Raw genomic sequence first — 20,989 nt, 5'->3', positions numbered from 1 at the left:
AATCATGAAAATACAAGTTTGGGACAAGTGATACTTGTACAAATATTTGCCACCCCCCTGTCAAAAAAAGTTAACTACGGCCTTGTTATATCTTCTGTCAGAACTTTCAGATAATCGGTATTACATATCATCGACATATATGATTATGATGACGATAGTATTTTATATTATTTGTTTGTTGTTTCACACCGCACTCAGCAATATTCCAGCTATATAAAGGCGGTCTGTAAATAATCGAGTCTGGACCCGACAATTCAGTGATCCAGCATCGATCCACGTAACTGGGATACGATGACATGCATCAACAAAGTCAGCGAGCCTGGCCACCTGATCCCGTTAGTCGCCTCTTACGACAAGCATGGGTTGCTGAAGCCATACTCTACCCAGGGGTAAAATTCTTCATGGTAGTATTTTATATTAAGAATTTTGTATTAGGATAGTTGTTCCCGTAGTAAAGGGGCAGAATAAGCCTTTGTATAAAGTGATTGCTACAAGCGCCGATTAACATTGGGACCGAGTGGTGGCAATGTGTGACCTGGCAGACTGAGTGACACTGTACGCTGATGTCCGTGCCGATTGCACATAATATCCGCCATTGGTTTGACGTGTCAAGACGCTTCTTTATGTTGGTGTGAACTAACACTTTACTACTGCAGCTAGCCCCAGTGGTTTGTCTGTATTGGGAGTATGAGACTGGTATGAGGAACTCGATTCGGTTATTAATGTAAGACCGACTAGATGACCCCAGTCCCATGGACCCGGGTTATAATAGGACCCCCAGAACTTGTGAGAGGCGACAAAGTTCGATGACTTGTCTCATTGCGCGTCATCACACACTGACGGCGTCGGACATCGCCCATTATATCAACCACTAGTCTGTTTGGCACATGCTCGATTTTTTACAGGTCGTCGTGATATAGTTTAATTTTCTTATAATTTTTTTTGGTCTGAATGTGCTGCCATTTTGTAGTACACGATAATCCGCTCTGGACCACGGCACGGGGTATTGCCACTGTAACATGTCCTGGAGATTGCCATTAATATAGTGCTCAAAAGAACTTAAGGACACCCGATTCTTTTTATATTACTAAAGTTAATCGTATATACCGTGACACCCGATTTCTGTCATATTGCTATAGGTACTATGTCGTGCCTTAAAAGATTAACTGTAGTAATATGAAAGAATCGGGTGTTCTTTAACTTCTTTTGAGTAGTATATATACAATCCTTCAATGAATAATGACAATATATCAAACAGGTTGATGGTGGTTATCAGTAAGTGTATAAAACTTATCAGACACGTTTTAACAACGCCAATCAGGGGACTAGCTTCTGTACTTCGATTCATGGCAAAAACACAAGCAGTAGTCCAACCATGCAGCTGAATAATGTTTTTCTTAAACATTGCTATTCCACAAGATACATTTACAGTACCTTAATACATGGGCACTGTAGACACCAGGTCTGTATGAATACGACTATCAGAAGGTTCCCGATTATATGAAGCAAATGGATACATTCACACTCGATGTAATTTGTTCTGCAAATGCCACGCAGAGAATGATTGGACAATAATTAGTTTGTTTCCCAGCTAGTAGTTGTCTATTGTATTGAACATATCCTTTTTTAAAGCTTGTATAAACCCCAAGAGTTTCATATGAATAAGGTGACAAGGGGACATTTCCTAATAAATAATAACTGCAAAAATGCCGAGAGAAACATTCAAACATTTTTTGTCGAAATAACATCCCGGTGTGGTTGAAGTTTAACACTTAGCGTATGAATCCGTCAATACCATTATTAGAACAGGGAGATTTTGTCATACATAAAACAAAACCCCAATCTAGCCTTGCTTCATATAACAATACAGTAAGGACTGGGCGGAAGGGATATATACTTTGGTTCAGAGACTGTAAGATAGACTATGCATCAGCTGTGCCATGTAGCTCATTATCATCCCTCACTTTGAGATCAGGTCACCTGGTACAAATTACTTTGTAACAGAGTGGCTTTGCTCAGTAATATGATCTCCAACGGCTTGACAGCCCCCTAAATGACGCTCACATATGTGGTACTCATCACTTGTTCCAGCCCTAAAACGTGTAATTAAAAATATGTTAGAATAAATGGGGCCTTTTGTTATAATTAAAAAAGCAGATGCAATCATCGGAAAGTAAAGACCAAAACTAAAGCTCGAAACAAAAACTATATATGTCCAAATACAATCGAACAAAAGAACATAAATTAGCTTAGATGCAGTTTGAACTCTTACATATTTATTATTAAAAGATGAGTAGATCTATGTCTGTCAATGTATTAATTTCTCATTTGGAAATACAAATGGATCGTCTGCTAGAGGCATCTGCTGGTCACAAGACACCAGCAGTCACCGTGTGGCCAAGCATAAGGGCGACCACAGGACCTGGACATGGAATATACTCTGGTCCGCTCAGATCCGATTTAATCCCGACCTCTAGAGGATATAGATATAATAAAGTACAGACTTCAAATTGTATACGACAAAAACTCGTTTATCAGGATTCTCAAGGGCGTCCGGATTATCATGAGTATGGCTATAGGTATTCCGTGTCTATATTAGACCCAATACAGACAACATGTGGTATTCTTATGCCTCTATTAAGAATCTTGCAATTTCATCCGTACCACGTGACGAAACAATACATTTCAATGTAGACCCCCAAATCATGTGACTGATAGTGACTTCAAATATTGACTCGTCACATGATCAATATTGTTCTTCCACGTGATGATAATTGACTCGTCTGCTAGAAAACAAGATGGCGTCTGGTATGCTAACATTTTACGCCTGGCGGCGAAGATACAGTCATAAAACAGAGGACGGTTTAAATGGCCTGCGGTCTCGGTCCGGTCAGGCCACCTCAGGGGTCGAGTCCTCGGGTCCTTCTTTTCGTATTCTGACCTCATCCAGAGTAATGTTTTTTAATATAGAATAAATTCTTATTTTGAAATTTAAGGGATTTCCGATGATTTCATTGGTTAATTTGCTGATCACATGACCCGTTCATTTTTCGACAAAGTGACGTTTACAAAGTATAAACTTCACCTTTTGACGGTTACACAATTTTTGACTAGAACTACTTTTCATAGGGAATCCCCGAGTGGAACAATTCTTTATTCTCTCCCCTGCTGACCACGATCGTGAGGATCGGAAATGTCGGACGAGAAATTAATGTTTCTTTTTCACTCAAGGTTTCATTAAACACTTATTTTAACATATTACATTACCCCCTGGATGCCACAGGGACAAATATGTCCTCCCTCTTCTACCCTCACTTTGAAGTCGAATACAATTCAAAATACATGACGCACACGAATATAATTAGGCTACTCTTCAAGGTTTTCAATCCGTGGGAAATTCCCTGTTCTGTGATATCATCCATATTTACACGATTTTAACTGGCACGGTTCAAAGCGTACATACTCCAGTAAACAACCACAATGTAAAATTCATTTCCTAAATAAGTATATTGTTTACAGATAAAATCAGCCAATCCGCGAGCGAGGTTTTGCTGATCCCGACATGCTCGTGTGTTGATATAATCCGCTAAATAAACATTCGCACACTTGGCTATTTTCGCTTACATTACAATGTCGACAAATACCATATACAGACACATCTATTCGACATTATCGGTTTAAAATGGATGTCGGGTTCATGCGCGTGTTGAAACGATAATGCCAATTCTGAGACCTGCCCTAACGTTTTGTCAGTATTTTCATTGACTTTAGGTAACATATTTATTATGTGTCTGTTTATATAGTTTATTGAATACTGTCACTGTTTCTACATGGAACCGTTTCAGCAATAACATTTTGTATCTTATATCTTGTATATAAATGAAATTAAATCGAAAATATATCGCCTGCTATTTTGATACAGCAAATTTTCGATATAGCGTCTAAGTGAAAGGTCACAGTGACCCAACCTGTCCTAGTTACAACAGAAAAAGAATGCAGGCAAACAAGCAGATGATATCCCGCGGTAACACGGCCCGAATAACACACTGATAACTCCGGTTCTAATTGCACTAGTTAAAGGGAGGTAACTGCGCTCTAGTGACCAATACCTCGGTTATTGTATAGCCAGCGAGCTGAGGAGGATCGATTTCTCATGGCGATTATCGGGTTCCGTTTTCTTGTCGTCTATCGATGAAAATGCATGGAAATTTCCACAGATATACGTAGATAGGACAGAATATAAACAATCTGTTCATTATTGAAGAAGTAAAGAACGAGGCGCGTGCTACGGGTAAGTGTTTCACAAGATGTAAATATATTTCATCGTTTTGTAGACCAGTCTCTCGGCTGCCACAACCAAGCCGTACATGGCTATCGAGCTGTACTTTGACCTAGATAACAGGTTGGCGTGTCTACATATCCGCCTCCGGCAAACTCGGTATCCCAACCAATACTAAAATATACATGTTAACATGCATGTTTTTATTACATTTCGGAGTTTGTGAAAACCATCACTTCGCATGTGACAAGGTGAATTATCCGAGGTCTTTCAGTTTCGATTTTGGTCTGATAGTATGGATCTGGGGGATCTATCGCATCTACCACTGAAACTCTAGACTTGGCTGATTGCAAACCAGCACGACAGCACAGCTAGTGTGTTGTTTAAGGACTGACACATGTCTGATGAAGAGAATGCTTGACCGGTTATTAGAGGTCATTGCCTACAACGCACAGATATCGCTACCGAATAATACCACGTGTGGGCGTCCTAATGTGGACGGGCTGTTCAAAGACGCCTATGGATCGGAATACGTCTTCGTTCTGTCGTCATTATTTGTACACCGATTATTTTTATCTCGTAAATTGTTTGCAAGTAAAATTTATATTTAATTGCAAGAATGACTCTTAAAAATGAAATGACTTTGGCTTTATCCCCAAACTTACCCAATAATTCAGTAGCAATATTTTGGTTCAGGATAAATCCAGTTCCATAACTGTAATAAAAGTGTTCATAAATTTTCATTACAGTTAACTACGTTTATAACGAACACGCTTATAACGAACTGACCGATATAACGAACTTATTTTTAAGTCCCGGACATTTGTTGTATATATGCTGTATATATATGCTCATAACGAAATGTTAAATATTCTGTTTAGTCTGAAATTGACCGATGGTATATATAAATTGGTTTTTCCTGTACTCTAATCATGGAGTGAACTCAGATGTATTGAGGCTGTTAAGATGAATTTGTTATACATCTCAATCTAATTATATGAAACATAAATTCCAGCACCATAATGAATTATTGAAAGTAGGTTATCATCTAACAGTATTAATAAATGACATCTCTCTGCTGATGAGGTACAAAACATGGTCGAAGGTCAGATGTGTGTCATGTTTTATTCGTACACAATGCGATTTGATGTGATTTGGTAGGTGTTTCTTCAAAGTATATTTCATGTAAAATGAGAACAAAGGTGAGGTGAAAATGGGGTTTAACGCCGCGTTCAAGATTATTGCATTTATGAAGTGTATGCCCGTGTGTCTGTGTGTGTGTGTGGCTTGTGTGCATGTGCATGCATACTCTCTGTGTGTGTGTGTGTGTGTGTGTGTGCGTGCGCGCGCGCGCTTGTACTAATCCGAATTAAGTCCGATTTTCTAGTGCTAGCCCACTGAGATACCATGCCGTAGTTTAACATGACTACACTCAGACACGGACAGTATACGTACTCCGAGTCGACCATCTATTAACGTCTTTTGGTATGGGGGCGGTGGGTTAGCCTAGTGGTGAAAGCGTTCGCTCGTCACGCTGAAGGCCCGGTTTCGATTCCCCACATGGGTACAATATGTGAAACACATTTCACTCACTCACTCACTCACTCACTCACTCACTCACTCACTCTTTTTATATGACACGGTCTGGTTTCGAACCACCGACATTCCGCCCTCCGGACAACCACTGGACCACAGAGGCGAAAGAACGAAGAGACGTGTGGCCGGTGTTGTAGTTAAGTGATGAAAGTATTGGCGCGTCAAGCTGAAAGACCACAGGCAATATATGTGAAGGCAATTCTGGACGACCCAAGCCGGAATATTCTTCGCATATGACTAGAGGCGTCGTTATACCACTCACTCGCTTCCATTGGAAAGGAGCGGGAACGCATACCATGTTGGCGAGTGATTGAACGTAATCCCGAACCAGAACATTCGGTGCAGTAAATACGTTCTTTGGCTTTGGGCATACATCGAAATTATTGTTTTCTTACATGAATATGAAACGTCAACACCACAGAGTAATCAGTCTTGCCGAAAGATATACCAGTAGCATCCACCTCTCATACACTTTGCACAATTACAAAATTGCACAATTACACAATTAATCAACTGCACACAACATTGACTGAAGCACGTGTCGAATACCAGAGAGAGAAAATAGAACGTACATACTATGACACTGAGTGAGTGAGTGTGTATGGTTTTACGCCGCTTTTAGCAATATTCCAGCAATATCACGGCGGGGGACACCAGAAATGGGCTTCACACACTGTACCCATGTCTGGAATCGAACCCGGGTCTTCGGCGTGATGAGCGAACGTTTTAACCACTAGGCTACCCCGTCGCCCCCTATGTCACTGAAATGACGGTTACTAGTATGTATTTTACTATTTTACTATTTTTTTGGCCAATTATCAATTATCGTCATTATTTATTTTCAGCACCAGGATCGTTGAATACATGGAGGGCGGATACAGACAGATCTTCGAGTTTCCTGGCAAGGCCAAGAGCGACGTGTGGAGGAACTTCGGCTTCTATCTCAGTGATGACGGTTATACGCTGGACAAAACAAGGGCCATCTGCAAATACTGCCGCATCGGCGTCCGCTACACCGGCAACACCACCAACCTCCACACCCACTACGTCAACCATCACCTGAAGAAGGACCAGGTCGGGGTCGCTCAGGTCATGTGCTTCTCCGAAAATGACCAGGTCATCACTCTAAGTCCACAAGCTGTCAACGATATCGTCCACATTCCTCCGTCCATGGCAGCGGCGCACGGACCGAGTAGTGGGAAGGAGTCTCCTAGAGCCTCTTCTCTGACGTATGCAATCATGGAGTTTATTATTGACGGTATGCTGCCATTTACAACGATAGCTAGTCAGGCTTTTCAGAACCTAATACACACTTTAGATCCGAAGACAGATGTTCCTTCAAGGAAACATCTCGAGGACTTCCTCCTGCCCCAGATGTATGAGGAAGGGCGAACTAAGGTTTTAGCCAGACTTGAAAATCAAGAGCATGTTACTTTGACAACAGACATTTGGTCGTCCTCGGAGAGATACTTGACGATCACGGCTAATTACATTTCTAGGTCTTGGCAGTTAAATTCCTTTATGTTGCAAACAGTGGAACTGCCTGTAGATGCAACTGCTGGGTACATATCTGAAACCCTGAAGACCCAGGCAGCTAATTGGCGGATAACATGTGAACCAATCCTTGTGTCAGGTCATGAAACTGTTTTAAGGTCCGGCGGGCTGCTGAAATGGAAACACTTGCCTTGTTTCGCTGAAACGATCAACGCTGCAGCCAAGAAAGGACTAGCCCAGCCCGAAATACAGAGCATGATTGTGTCGGCCCGAAAACTGTCGCGTTTCTTTATGTCTGGCGTTGGAGATAGTCTGAAGCAATCCCTCCCTTCTTTGAATTCCTTGCAGGTTGATGATGAGGATCGGTGGAATTCTACATTTACAATGCTTGAACAGATCATCAGAGATATGCCCTCAATACAAATGGCTTTCCAGAATCCCGATTTACAGAAGGAAGACGTGCGTCTGTTTCTGTTCGATTCCAATAACCAGAAACTGTGTCAGGAGCTTGTAGACTTACTGAGACCCCTGAACAATGCCTCTATGTTACTCTGTGAGCAGAGGATGGTCACGGTGTCAATGATACTGCCGGTCCTGAAGAAGCTTGAGATCACGCTTCTTGGAGGTGAAACAGACTGCCCAGTGATTAAAGAGTGTCGGAACACCATCTGGAAGGAAATACGTTCTCCATACTCCTCGGACAACATCCGGGATATTCTTCTCGTCTGCTCACTGTTAGACCCTCGTTATAAAGAACTGCGTTATGTCGAGGCTGTCGAGAGAGAAAAGGCCAGGCGGCTGCTCTATGATGCAGCGCTGCGACCTTTCTTGACGGACTTTCAGATCAAACAGGAAGTGGACAGTGACGATGAATACATTCAGAACATCATCCTAGGACCACCATTCTCTATCTCGAACGGATCGGACGTCCATGGAAGTAGCCCTAGTTCGGAAGAACCTGTTAAAAAGAGGATGAAGTTTAAATCTCCTGCTTCTAAATTTGAAAACGACTGGCTGTCCGATGTAGTAGGTCACAAGGATGACGTCCCTTTGGACAAAATGTCGCCGGTGGAGATGGTGAGTTCGGAAATTGACCGGTTTATGGCGGAGAAGCAGATCACATCTAGCACCTCACTGATCTGGTGGTACGAGAGGGAGAAGATCTTCCCCAACATCTCATGCCTTGCGAAGAAGTACATGTGCGTCATGGCCACCTCCAGACCGGCTGAGCATATCTTCCTCCCAGACAGAGATCCCGTCAGGGTTCAAAGGTCATGCATTCCACCCAAGAACCTCGATGCCATGATTTTCCTCAACAAGAATCATCAAAATCTCAAAATGACTTTTTAAATCAAGGCAGAAATACTTCTGTCATTTACGAAATGAAGGGTTTCTTCGAGTACCGTTTTAGTGCTTTCTAACTATGTTCAGCCTTTCTGTAAAAACGTTATGCCATTGCGTCATCGCTGTGATGATGCTACAGCGGGAACAGTCATACTGACAATGCTTTGTTATCTCCATCCGTCGTGATCGGTGACACTACGCACGCACGGTTGTATCAAAGAAGCTCTGTGGACTACACACGCACACATTATGGCACCTGAAGTTGGTCAGGGACCGACAGATTCAGGATTTGGCGCGTTGTGATGGGGGTATTTTGTCATCAGATCTTACTGAAACATAATCGTTCACTGGCGTCCTGAGCAATACTGAGTTGTGGGCTTCCCCAAAACATTCGGGTGAATGCCCCAACACCATAAACTTAAACGGACAAACTGACGACCACCACTGGTGTTGTGAAAATATGTATATTTCCATTAACATTGACTTACTTGTGTCTTTGAAATATATATTGAGTACTAGTGCGGCTGTTGTCGATTTTGTCCCAGATGTACCATGTATGTCTGTGTGTTTGTTTGTTGTTTGACGCCTCACTCAGCAATATTCTAACTGAATCACAACAGCCTGTATATAATCGACACAGGACCAGACAATCCAGTGATCGATATTGTGAGCAACGATCTACGCCGTCGAGGTACGACGACAAACCCGTGAAGATCCGGGGTAGAATAGATCTTCAGCAACCCATGCTTGTCGTAAGAGGCGGTTAACGTAGTCGGGTGTTCAGGCTTGCTGACTTGGTTGATGCATGTCATTGTATTCCATTTGCGTAGATCGATGCTCATGATGTTAATCACTTGATTGTATGGTCCATACTTGATTATTTACAGACAGCCGTCATATAGCTGAAATAATGCTGGGTGTGGCGTTTACGCATTCAAACATAACGCGTAGAACATCGAACTTAGATGCAAAATTATCTAAAGTATCTTCAACCGTCATATAGCTGGAATATGGCTGAGTGCGGCGTTAAAGAACAAACAAACAACAAAGGTACGATGACACGTAATAAATTAGGCCCCCGCTATTGACCACCTTTGTTTGCTGGGGACCAATTCTAACCCAGAATCACCACGGGGTCTGTCCATGTATATATTAGAGAGCCTTTATGATAATGGAGAAGTGGCATGATTTGAAAGCTATATCATGTTTTTATAAATACTCTTTCAAAACAACACTAGGATAGGCTTCCCACGCCGTACCGTGTGTGGAATTAAACCCGAGACAGCGGGTGGACATTGTGTGCGTGTGTGCGTGTGTGTGTACATTTCCGTACCACTACCGGCTTGATTGTTCATTCCGAGAGATACACTTAGCGTGACTGACGTCTTTTGGTATGACGCTGCCGGGGTTCAAACCACTGACCTTCCGCTCTCCAGTCAGACACCCTATCCACCATACCACGGAGGCGGTCTGATTGTTTGTTTGTTTGTTTGTTTGTTGCTTAATGCCGCACTCAGCAATATTCCAGCTCTATGGCGGCGGTCTGGAAATAATCGATACACGTCACGAGCATCGATCTACGCAATTGGGATACGCTGACATGCATCAACGAAGTCAGGCGCCCCTTCTTAATTTAGCCTTGAACGTCAATTACTGATTTGAGATCAAAAGGCCTTGTTCTAAACAAACGACAGGCTTGAGAGTCTGATGTACCTTTATTTAGCGACGTTATTAGTACAATGAATACAATGTTAAACAGTTATTAAAAAACCCATGAAAATGAAAAAAACAATTTTCAATAAATTACAAGGTAAATATTATTATGAAATAAATTACAATACCAATGCATATATACGTATTGAGATTCTACCTCACTACTACAAACCAACTCATTCTCAAACGACTACGGGGGTTCACGCCGAATACCAGTAAAATGCAGCGTTAAACAACATGCGAACGAACAGTCATGGTTGAGTGTTGATCCTCCTGAGCAGTCCCTGATCCATGTCGCCTTGTACGAGTGAGTGAGTGAGTTGGGTTTAACGCCGCTTTTAACATTATTCCAGTTATATCACGGCGTGCCAGCTTATTGTGGGAGGAAAGCCCGAAGTGATGCAGGTCTAAGACGTTTACCACTTCGGTGAAACCCACGAGCACGGGTACGGTGCTGACAAACCTAGAAACATAACGCCTTGTGCGAGCCCAGCGCCTACCCGCTCCATCTCAGTCTCCTCTTACACAAACAAGGTCGGAGTCACCTCTTTTACACCAAAGTCTCCGCAAGGGAATACAAGTGGTGGTTACATACACAGAACTCACGACGTTAGATCTAGATCAAAATGTTTTGTTTGTTTGTTGTTTAACGCCGCACTCAGCAATATTCCAGCTATATAACAGCGGTCTGTAAATAATCGAGTCTGGACCAGACAATCCAATGATTGACATCATGAGCATCGATCCACGCAATTGGGATCGATGACATGCATCAACCAAGTCAGCGAGCCTGACCACCCGATCCCGTTAGTCGCCTCAAAATGTGAGTGAGGATGGTTTTACGCCACTTGTTCCAAATATTCCAGCAAAATCACGACATAACACATGGGCTCACACTATGTACAGTCTTTGGTGTCACGATGTGAACACTTTAGCAACTGGACCTCCCTTTAAACATCTGTATATGCAGGGCTCGCATGTCGGTAAACCTTCACTAACCCCAGGATCCATTCTAACCCGCCCTTGATTTACATTTGACAATTTGATAGACTAGCTACTAGGTCTAACGTACCAGACAAGCCTTATTGTTGGTTTGGACAGTTCCATTGATCATGATCGAGTTTGCGAGAAATTCAACACTGAAAAACTGACCGAAAACGTGACGCAAAAATTGCCCTAAATAAATCTTAATGATTAAAAGGAGGTCTTCATGTCCATTAAAACTGGGGATAGCCTGTTTTCTAGGTAACACGAGTTACCTCCCTTACCCTTTCCCTTTTGTCGACGTTTGATTGGTCGGTAAAATATTAATAAAAATCAATGGCGGGTAATTAGCGATCGCAAGATCCAGAGGAATGGATCCAGGCGTCAGTGTAGATTTACCGAAATGCCAGCCCTGATATAGAGGATGCAGTTTTAAATACTCCCTTGCTAACACACGTATTCTTGGTAACACATCATTTAATACACATCATGCGGTGTGTAGGTGACCCGCGTTTGCAAACCATGTCATTAACGAGTGAGTGAGTGAGTATGGTTTTACGCCGCTTTTAGCAATATTCCAGCAATATCACGGCGGGGGAACACCACAAATATGTCATTAACGAAGGTAGCATGATGGAATGTTATTCCTATGTTCGCTTACACGGTGCCTGTCAATCAACTGAACACACTTCGGATAAGGTCTGAATGACAAATTTGTATCGGAATTGAAAGATAGCGACTTTGACTTTTCTGATTTCCGAAACCGAAATTGTTGAATCATTGCTGAGAGAAACAAGAACATTTCCAAAGTTGCCAATTGTTCACCTAAGCATGAGCTTTGACCAATAGAAAAAGGAATCCATTGTTTGTGTTTTACAAAATGCCCTTCCTCATTCAGAAATCTCTCCGGTTTAAATTCTTCTGGGTTGTCCCAATGTTCTTGGTCAAACAACGCTGATTCTAAAACAGGTACAATCATTGTGTCTTCTGGAATAAGGTATCCCCGGAACATAACGTCACGGGAAGCAAACCGCCGGGCACCGTAAGGATTTACGTTCACACACCTCAGCACCTCAGAAATAGTTGCTTGAACATAAGGGAGGCTTTCCATATCCGACATGTTCGGGACACGATGCAAGCCTACATTCTGTTTGATTTCTTGGTAGACTCTGTCCTGTACATCAGGGTAAGCAATGAAATAAAGAATACCCCACTGGATAGCAACAGCTGTGGGTTCCGACCCAGCAATTAACAAATCTGCAACAATATTAACAAGATGGTCATCATTCACAGGCAAGCCCAGATTTTGGCACTCCTTTAAAAAAGCCGATACAAGAGTCACATTGTGGTCATCAAAATCCTTCTCATGGCGTTTTATGGAAGGTTTGATTATTTCATCCTCTGTAAATGCAACATTTTCGGCCAAACGTTTTATATTGAATATATCTCCTGGCAAATAACGCAGGTATGGCATAAACTCTAAAATGGCCGTCAAACTAAAATCCTCTTGTCGTCGTTTCAAATACTCAACAAAGAGTGGGTCATCATCTTCAAATCGTTTGCCGAACAAAATAGAACATGTGACGTTAGTGACAGCGAAGTTAATAAAAGATCGTAGGTCCAAATTTCGACGACTTTCTTCTTTGATAAGCCGTAGTAAATTATTGACTTCTTCGCCAGTCCTAATTTCCAAAATGTCCTTTCCGGATCCGCTTGTAAAACCTCGGAGACAAACGTCAGCTATTCGCTGTTGTTCCAACCCAACTGTCACAGCCGTCCCCAGAACGCCCCTGCCATGATTGGGATACTCAGAAACGAACAGGTCTGGCCGTTTCACGAACAAGTGCCCGTGTGTGACAAGGCTTTCGTTTATGACGTCATAACCGTTTAGCACCACGACACGGCGTTGTCCAAGGTATAAACAGAATATATCACCGTAATCCTTCCTCCATTCTTGTAACGCCTCTCTAATGCCCCGTGTAACTGAAAACATATTTCCAAACAAAGGCAAGCGCAGCCTGGGTCCGGGCGGAAGTTGTGAGTGTCGTCTGCTAAAGTGCCACACAGCAACTAGCACGGATCCAACGACAATCAAGGTCGTAGTAACATTGTCACAAATCATCTGCGTTAGCTGGTCCATACTTACAGGTTGCAGCTGCAAGGACGACTGTTATAAACAACCATCTCCCAAATCCCAGACATGTCGAGACACATTTTACCTGTCACATAATTCGTCAAATCGAAACGGCCCAGGAGCTCAGTCAATAAAGCGATTAAGGCTGACTATACCAGGCTCACCGCCGCATTGCTCTGCGCAGGGTATCGACCGACTGAAAGAGGTTATTGGATAGAATAGTCTTAGTGATACTATGAATAGTGCACCAGCTCGCCACATTGCCATTCAGATGTAGAATTTACGCCTATGTTGTTACGGTGTGAGAAAGTGGACTATAATTTCTGATGACTAACATTAGATTTTTTTATTTAATGTTTTTTCTAGATGTTTTAGTAATTTAAATGTTTTGAACATTGATATTACTACATCACATATGAAATTGTAAAAATAGTTGTTGACTTAATAATATTTATTCATTTAGTATTACAGTATGAGTTAATAATTATATCATAATTAATAATTTTACCAAATAGTGACTAAGTTCCACTTCAGCACTACTGGGTAAGCGAGAGTCAACAAAAGAATAAATTATGCAACATGTATGTTCTCGTTTCCGAGCACATTCTACCAGAAAAATTTGCACTACATACAAACGCTGGATACCGTGAGTGGGTGATGCTTTACACCGCTTTTGGCATTAATTATTTAATATCACGGTGTTGGTGTTGGGTTTCATACAGTAAACCCACAATGGAAAGTGAACCCGCGACGAGCGAACGCTCTAACTATCCAGCCCAATGTTTTATGGTAAATGTCTGCCACCTGAATATGCGTCACTTCGGGCTTTCAATTAACTGCATATCAGTTGAGGAGCGATGAGGTAGCCCAATGGTCAAAGCGTCCGTTCGTCACGCCGAAGATCCAGGTTCGATTCCTTACGGGGATACAATGTGTGAAGCCTATTTCTGGTGTCCCTGGCCGTGATATTGCTGAAAGATTTCTAAAAGCGGCGTAAAACTACTCACTCACCTGCTGTAGCAAGCACAGCTCACTAGAGATAGTATAACAATGTCCGATTGAGAGTTAGCAGCCAGTGATCAAACCGAGACACATCATAGGGGAGAGGGGCGGTCGGGTAGCCTAGTGGTTAAAGCGTTAGCACGTGTGAAGCCCAATTCTGGTGTCCCCCGCCGTGATATTGCTGGAATATTACTAAAAGCGGCGTAAATCCATACCCACTCACTCATAGGGGAGTCAGAATACATTGCGCTTGATGGTCTTCACATTTGTTACAAATACAAACCAAAATTTAATACTTGTTTACCTCTCTTAATTCCATTGGCTTCATACAAGAGTAATGGTAAGATAAGAGCTACAGGCAACTATACCTTGCATCAGTCTGTACCAACAGCTAATCTCCAATGCATACACGGAACCAGCAAACATATCATCCACCCCACCCCTACATCCTTGCGTTTTGTTTTGATACACGTTAAACATATATACATTCGAAAATGTAATTGGTGATCGGGTTTGCGTATAACAAAAATAACTAACCCTCTTGGTGATATTTCAAACATAATTACACGATCCCTGTTCAGTTATAAAGTACACAGCGACACAATCTAATTCCTAGGTACAGTCACGACCTTGAAGGGTTGAGACTTCAGCACTGCTCCAGGCACGGGCTCCATCGAGAGCGGCGGTTCATCTTCCGGTGGCAAGAATTGAAACCGTTGGAGGAGACCCGTGATGAACAGGAACAGCTCCATCCGGGCAAGTGACTCTCCTGGGCACGCCCTCTTACCCATTGAGAACGGGATGAATTCCTCGGGTTTGGTGAATTTACCATCCGCACCGAGAAACCTCTCTGGTCGAAATTGTCCAGGATTTTCCCAAATTGCAGGATCCATCATGACAGAGTCTAAGTTTGGGAAGATAATGCACCCAGCGGGGAGGCGATATCCTCTGAATACTATGTCTTCGGTGACGCCATGGAATCCAGCTATGGTAGCAATATTGGCGATCCTCTGTACTTCTGTAATGGTTGCTTCTATGTAAGGAAGCTTCAGCTTGTCAGTCATCCCGGGCAGTTTCTGTGTTCCAATATTGTCTTCGATTTCCTTGAAGCATTTAGCCTGGATGTCTTGATGAACTGTTAGATACAACAGTATCCACTGAATGGTAGTAGACGTGGTGTCGGTCCCAGCAATGAACAAATCTCCGATGACCTTTACCAGATTGTCATATCCAATGGACGTCTCCACGCCTTGTTTCTCCTTAACCTTCATCTCTCTGATGTATGCAGCGATAAAGTCGTCGATGTTATTCTCATCAAAAGCCTTGAGATGTTCTTCAATGGAAGGTTTTATCAGCCTGTCCTCGTAAAACGCAATGTTCTCAGCTGTCTTGTGATACAGGAAAAGGTCACCAGGAATATGCTTTGCAAATGGGATGAAGTTGAGACCGCCAAGCCTCCCAGCTGCCTTGAAGTTCTCGTCTGTCCTTCTCAGATATTCTATAAACAGTGGATCGTCATACTGAAATCGTCTCCCAAACACCATAGAACAAATAATATTCGACACAGATGTCTGGATAATATGATTAGTGTCGTACTTCTGTCCCTTCTGGTCTGCGATAACCTCAAGACAAACCCTAATCTCCTCATTGATCTTTTCTTGAAGCATATTTTTCCCCATTCCAAAGTCTCTCAGCGTGGAGAGGGTTAATCTTCTCTGTTCCTTCCACACGTCCCCATTGCTTGATATCACTCCCTTGTTCTTGAAAAGATCGTCAAACACAACTGCGTAGGGCCTCACGGCGAAGACCTCGCTATTCTTCACCAGTGCCTCCTTCACTGCATCGTATCCGTTTAACACTATAGTTAAACGGTTGCCTAGATAGAGAGTGAACAAATCTCCGTGTTGTTTTCTCCATGCTTGAAACTGTTCCCTAAAGTCAGGTTTCAAGGACAGCAGGTTGCCTAAGACAGGTAAAGGTCTCGGCCCAGGAGGAAGCCCGGATGGACGTCTGGTACTGAACCACAGTGCAAGCAGACATATCCCTGATACCAGAATCGGAGTCGCATATCCGGTGAAAACTTCTTCCAACATTGTTACCCTGTGTCTCTCCGTATACTCTATCCTCGGACCACACTCCCAATCCACTGTTCAACCCAGATTTACTTCACAGGGTAACGAGGCTTTCGTTGTCACACGAACGCGATAGGTTATTTTTAGCCACAGGCCAAGGACAATGCATGTGCATTCAAAGTGCGCCTCCAGGGTTCATCGTCGCATTGAAAAAACTGGGCTGCGAGTTGTGTAAATACGCACTGCTGCACTGTGTTAAGCACTATGCAGGGATATATGTACATTCAGTCCTTTTCCCGTCGTTATGGCGTTGTTGAACCACAAGCATTCGATGGCAGCTGTTCACAAACCTATTTTATCGACTCACTTACTGACCATTGTATCCTTCGAGGCCAAATGTCATGGGTCAATAAACATGGGTCAGTAAAAACAGTTCTATTTGTGTACAGCTACGAATTCCTGTGGTTGAATATACACAGCCAGGGGTAACCTGTATACTGACAGTCTACAGAGCTGACTTTTGTTTGCTTTAAGGGTGAACACCAGTGACAATGACCTGCGTTCATGAAAAATGTAACAATTCCCGTTGTTGAATATACAAAACCAGGGGTCACCTGTATACTGAAAGTCTACAGGGCTGACTTTTGTTTGCCTCAAGTGAGCAGCAGTGAGAATCACCTGCGTTCATGAAAAATGTAACAATGCAGACTCAGTCTGACATATAGTTATGTCTTTGCGTAAATGGGGTAAACATGAACTGATGGATCGATATACGTCATCAAATTTGACAACCAATGGACATTGATTATTCAGAATGCAATTTTGATAGAAACAAACGACTTCATTTAAATTGAAAGGAGCCTCAGAGAGATGGGAGATTCAGCCCTGAACCTGTTAAACATATAGACTTGCTTTATTTTGGGTTATAGCATTCCAGTCAGGGATGGGCGGAAGGGAAAATAATATGGTTCAGGGAAAGTGAGGCACACTTGTGGAACGGTAGCAAAGGATAATATACAGATGTTGAACCTGAAGGTTTGGGATGAAGTGTATGTGCAGCTCTATTGTCGGTCATGTGGTTTTAAATGTAACTTACTGTCTGCACAGTAAATCGGCGACACCTGTCCCTGTACAGATTAAGAAACATAAGAGAGGTGAGGTGAGGTGAGGTGAAATGGGGTTTAACGTCGCGTCCAAGATTATTGCACTTATATAGCGACGTGCATGCACGTGTAAATGGCTGCTTGTTCTAGTCCGGACTGATGCCGATTTATAGTGCAAGCCTGCTGAGATACCATGCCGCAGTTTAACATGAATACCACACTCAGACACAGTATACTGACTCCGAGCCGACCTGTCCTTGTTTTAGCCCCTTAATGCCGAGCGCCAGACAGGGTAACAATAAGTACCATCTTTTAACGTCTTTTGGTATGACGCGGCCGGGGATTGAACCCCGGACCTTCCGCTCTCCGGGCGGACGCTCTACCATTAGACCACGGAGGCGGTCCCAAACATAAGAGCAATATAGGGCAAAGTAAAGTGGGCCAAGAAGATATTCTTTGATACGGGATCAACCACTGATAAAATACTATCTGGGTCCGAGGTCCATGTTTCGCCTTTTCACATACAGCCTGTCATAGTTTCACTGGCCTTGATTCAAATCCAACATACACGTCTTCCCGTTTCGCCACACTGTACATTCCCTTGATTTGTGCAGGCGGTACGCGTAGGGGGGGCTATATTTACGCGTTCACTTGAAATAACTAGTACAAATATGTGGTGGAACTAAGTCGACTGGTGTGTGAAGTTACATCTACAGTCCTGTATCACGACTGGTGTATATATCTACGTCCCTATATCTTGACTGAGTAAATCTACACTCGTGTATACCGTCTACTGAAGGAAATAACAATCCTCTCGGTGAGGCCCAAATACCCTATTTTAAAAGAATGAAAGCGACAATGCTGAGTATATTTTTCACGGACAATCTGACAGCAATTCTCAGTTGTGGTGTTGGTGCCCTCGTGCTGTGGCTGACGTTCAGGAGGCCGTCGGGAACACCCCCGGGGCCAGGTTTCCCCTTACCGCTTGTCGGCCATGCGTTGTCCATCGGGAAGAATCCGAAGAAGAAATTCCGAGAATGGCATAAAAAATACGGTGACATTTTTAGTGTGTATATTGGTAATCGGTTAGTGATCATCTTGAATGGCTATGAGGTCTTGAAAGACGCTTTTGTGAAGCACGGTGATGTTTTCTCTGATCGTCCTCATGTTTTTGTGGTTGACGAGGTTAGCAACGGCATGGGCTTGGCCGGAACATCCGGACAGGTCTGGAAGGAACAGAGGCGCTTCACGCTGTCCACGCTGAGAGACTTCGGGATGGGCAGGAACATACTGCAGGTGAAGGTTAACGAAGAATCAGCCTCGTTTCTGCATGAAATTGCAGGGATGAAAGGAAAGAAGTTTGATTTCCGAGATTTGATCCACACGGCGGTGGCCAACATCATCACTTCTATAGTGCTTGGCAAAAGATTTGTCTATGGCGACCAATTCTTCAAGGACTTGACAGCTAAAATAGATGAAAACCTTCAGTCAGTTGGAGCTACAGCCGGCTTGAACTTCATACCACTTGCTCGGTATATTCCGGGAGACCCATTCAAGTTCAAAAGGACACTGGCGAATCTGGCATTCTTTGTCAACAATCTGACAAAACCTTCTATGGATGAGCATTTGAAAGAGTATGATGAGTCCAACATTGATGATTATATATCAGCTTACATAAGAGAGATTAAGCGGAAGGAGCGTGAAAACGCGGAGTCGTCCATTGGCTTAGAAAATCTGGAAAAAGTAATTGGTGATTTGTTCCTTGCAGGAACTGAAACCACTGCGACTACCATACGATGGGCCGTTCTACTGCTCTTGAAATATCCTGAAATTCAAGAAAAATGTTTCCAAGAAATCAAGATGAACATCGGCCAAGAGAGGCTGCCACTTATGTCGGACAAGCTGGAGTTACCTTATGTTGAAGCAACCATAGCTGAGATACAGAGAGTGGCCAACATCATCCCTGTGTCAATCTGGCACAGTGTGCCTCATGACCTAAAGTTCAGGGGCTACACATTCCCTAAAGGAGTTATCGTGCTGCCCAACATTGACTCTGTGCTTATGAACCCTGGAACCTTCAAAGATCCGGAAAGGTTTCAGCCTGAGAGATTTTTGGATGACGATGGAAAGTTTGTGAAGCCCGAGGAACTCATCCCCTTCTTTCTGGGCAAGCGGGCCTGTATTGGGGAGTCTCTGGCAAGGATGGAACTATTCCTTTTCCTGACAGCAATGATTCAGCGCTTCCGGTTCCAACAACCTGAAGATGAGCAACCGCCAACCATGGAGGCTGTGCCGGGAGTAACGTTTGCCCCACTGCCATTTAAGTTCATTGCAGCACCAAGAGTCTGATGTCTGTGGGTTGTTCCTTGTACTTGACCATGACCACATATTGATTCTGTAACCTTGACCAACATTGGAATCCCACATTTATCAAGTCAGTGGTTTGGCCAAACTGAACCCTAAATCTTTCTCTTTGTGAGTGAGTGAGATTTTATAATCCTTCTTATTGTACCACAACTACATCAAGAATGAGTTCACACATGGCATCCCTGTGAGGCATAAAGTATGATAAATGATTTCGGCAATGTCACAAACATTATGGAATTAGTGGCGACTTCAGTGATGAATAACTACATGCCCCTTCTGTTGTAGCACACATATAATGCAAATGTTTATTCGTGGTGATGAATATTGATCTAATAAGTGTTGGAGACTTTGTGACTGATGACAGGATCAATTACTGTAATATGAACTATGAACTGTGAAGTTGATGAACACTTGGGGTCATCACTATTTGATAGTGATTTATTCCGACACATGTTTATGATATTAGAAATGTACAATTGACACTCCTTTCAGGAAATGTCTTTTTGATAATGGAAAGGGTTGTGTGGCCTTTATTTACCCTATTTGTTGACAGAATATCCATTTTTGAGAATATAAGGACAGTGATGTAATTTTGTATGTTTAGAAAATTTGACTGTTGGGTGTATGTTGTAACATTGAAAGAGATATTCTATTATTCTATATTTAATAAAAAAGTATTGCAAAACATTGTGATATATTATACAATACATACAGTTAACATATGATGAGGTATGACCACTTGCAACAACTACGAGGGGTGTTCATTAAAGATTTCCCCTGACCCACTTCCAATGGACCTAGTTGAATGAAACTTGGCATAGGTATTAGTCTTTCTCCACATAGGAACCACCAAGAGTAACACACTTCTCCCATCGTTTTATAATTGACTCGTTCCTGTTTT

At 42.7% G+C, this 20,989-nt stretch overlaps 4 protein-coding genes across 4 annotated transcripts; 2 read left to right on the top strand and 2 right to left on the bottom strand.

Annotated features, from left to right (window-relative positions):
• Positions 1 to 4,098: 4,098 nt before the first annotated feature.
• LOC124149326 (E3 SUMO-protein ligase ZBED1-like) lies at positions 4,099 to 9,234 on the top strand. Its single transcript, XM_046520832.2, has 2 exons — positions 4,099 to 4,291; positions 6,721 to 9,234. The coding sequence occupies exon 2, from the start codon at positions 6,740 to 6,742 to the stop codon at positions 8,717 to 8,719; it is 1,980 nt and encodes a 659-aa protein (XP_046376788.1). The 5' UTR covers positions 4,099 to 4,291; positions 6,721 to 6,739; the 3' UTR covers positions 8,720 to 9,234.
• Positions 9,235 to 11,191: 1,957 nt separating this feature from the next.
• On the bottom strand, positions 11,192 to 14,645 carry LOC124149324 (cytochrome P450 2H2-like). The gene is made up of 2 exons (XM_046520829.2): positions 12,023 to 14,645; positions 11,192 to 11,934 (listed from the first exon to the last, which is right to left on the bottom strand). Exon 1 carries the CDS (start codon positions 13,548 to 13,550, stop codon positions 12,027 to 12,029), a length of 1,524 nt encoding a protein of 507 aa, XP_046376785.1. The 5' UTR covers positions 13,551 to 14,645; the 3' UTR covers positions 11,192 to 11,934; positions 12,023 to 12,026.
• A 185-nt stretch (positions 14,646 to 14,830) lies between these two features.
• Positions 14,831 to 16,983, bottom strand: LOC124149325 (cytochrome P450 2H2-like). The gene has a single exon (XM_046520830.2). It carries the CDS (start codon positions 16,637 to 16,639, stop codon positions 15,152 to 15,154), a length of 1,488 nt encoding a protein of 495 aa, XP_046376786.1. The 5' UTR covers positions 16,640 to 16,983; the 3' UTR covers positions 14,831 to 15,151.
• Positions 16,984 to 18,332: 1,349 nt separating this feature from the next.
• LOC124149323 (cytochrome P450 2C23-like) lies at positions 18,333 to 20,763 on the top strand. Its single transcript, XM_046520828.2, has one exon. The coding sequence runs from the start codon at positions 18,568 to 18,570 to the stop codon at positions 20,068 to 20,070; it is 1,503 nt and encodes a 500-aa protein (XP_046376784.2). The 5' UTR covers positions 18,333 to 18,567; the 3' UTR covers positions 20,071 to 20,763.
• Positions 20,764 to 20,989: the final 226 nt, after the last annotated feature.

The sequence above is a fragment of the Haliotis rufescens genome, unplaced genomic scaffold (assembly GCF_023055435.1).
Source record: "Haliotis rufescens isolate VD_foot unplaced genomic scaffold, xgHalRufe1.0.p SCAF_11, whole genome shotgun sequence".
Lineage (NCBI taxonomy): Eukaryota > Metazoa > Mollusca > Gastropoda > Lepetellida > Haliotidae > Haliotis > Haliotis rufescens.
The sequence above is the reverse complement of the archived record's forward strand: the minus strand, read 5'-3'. Positions and strand labels throughout refer to the sequence as shown.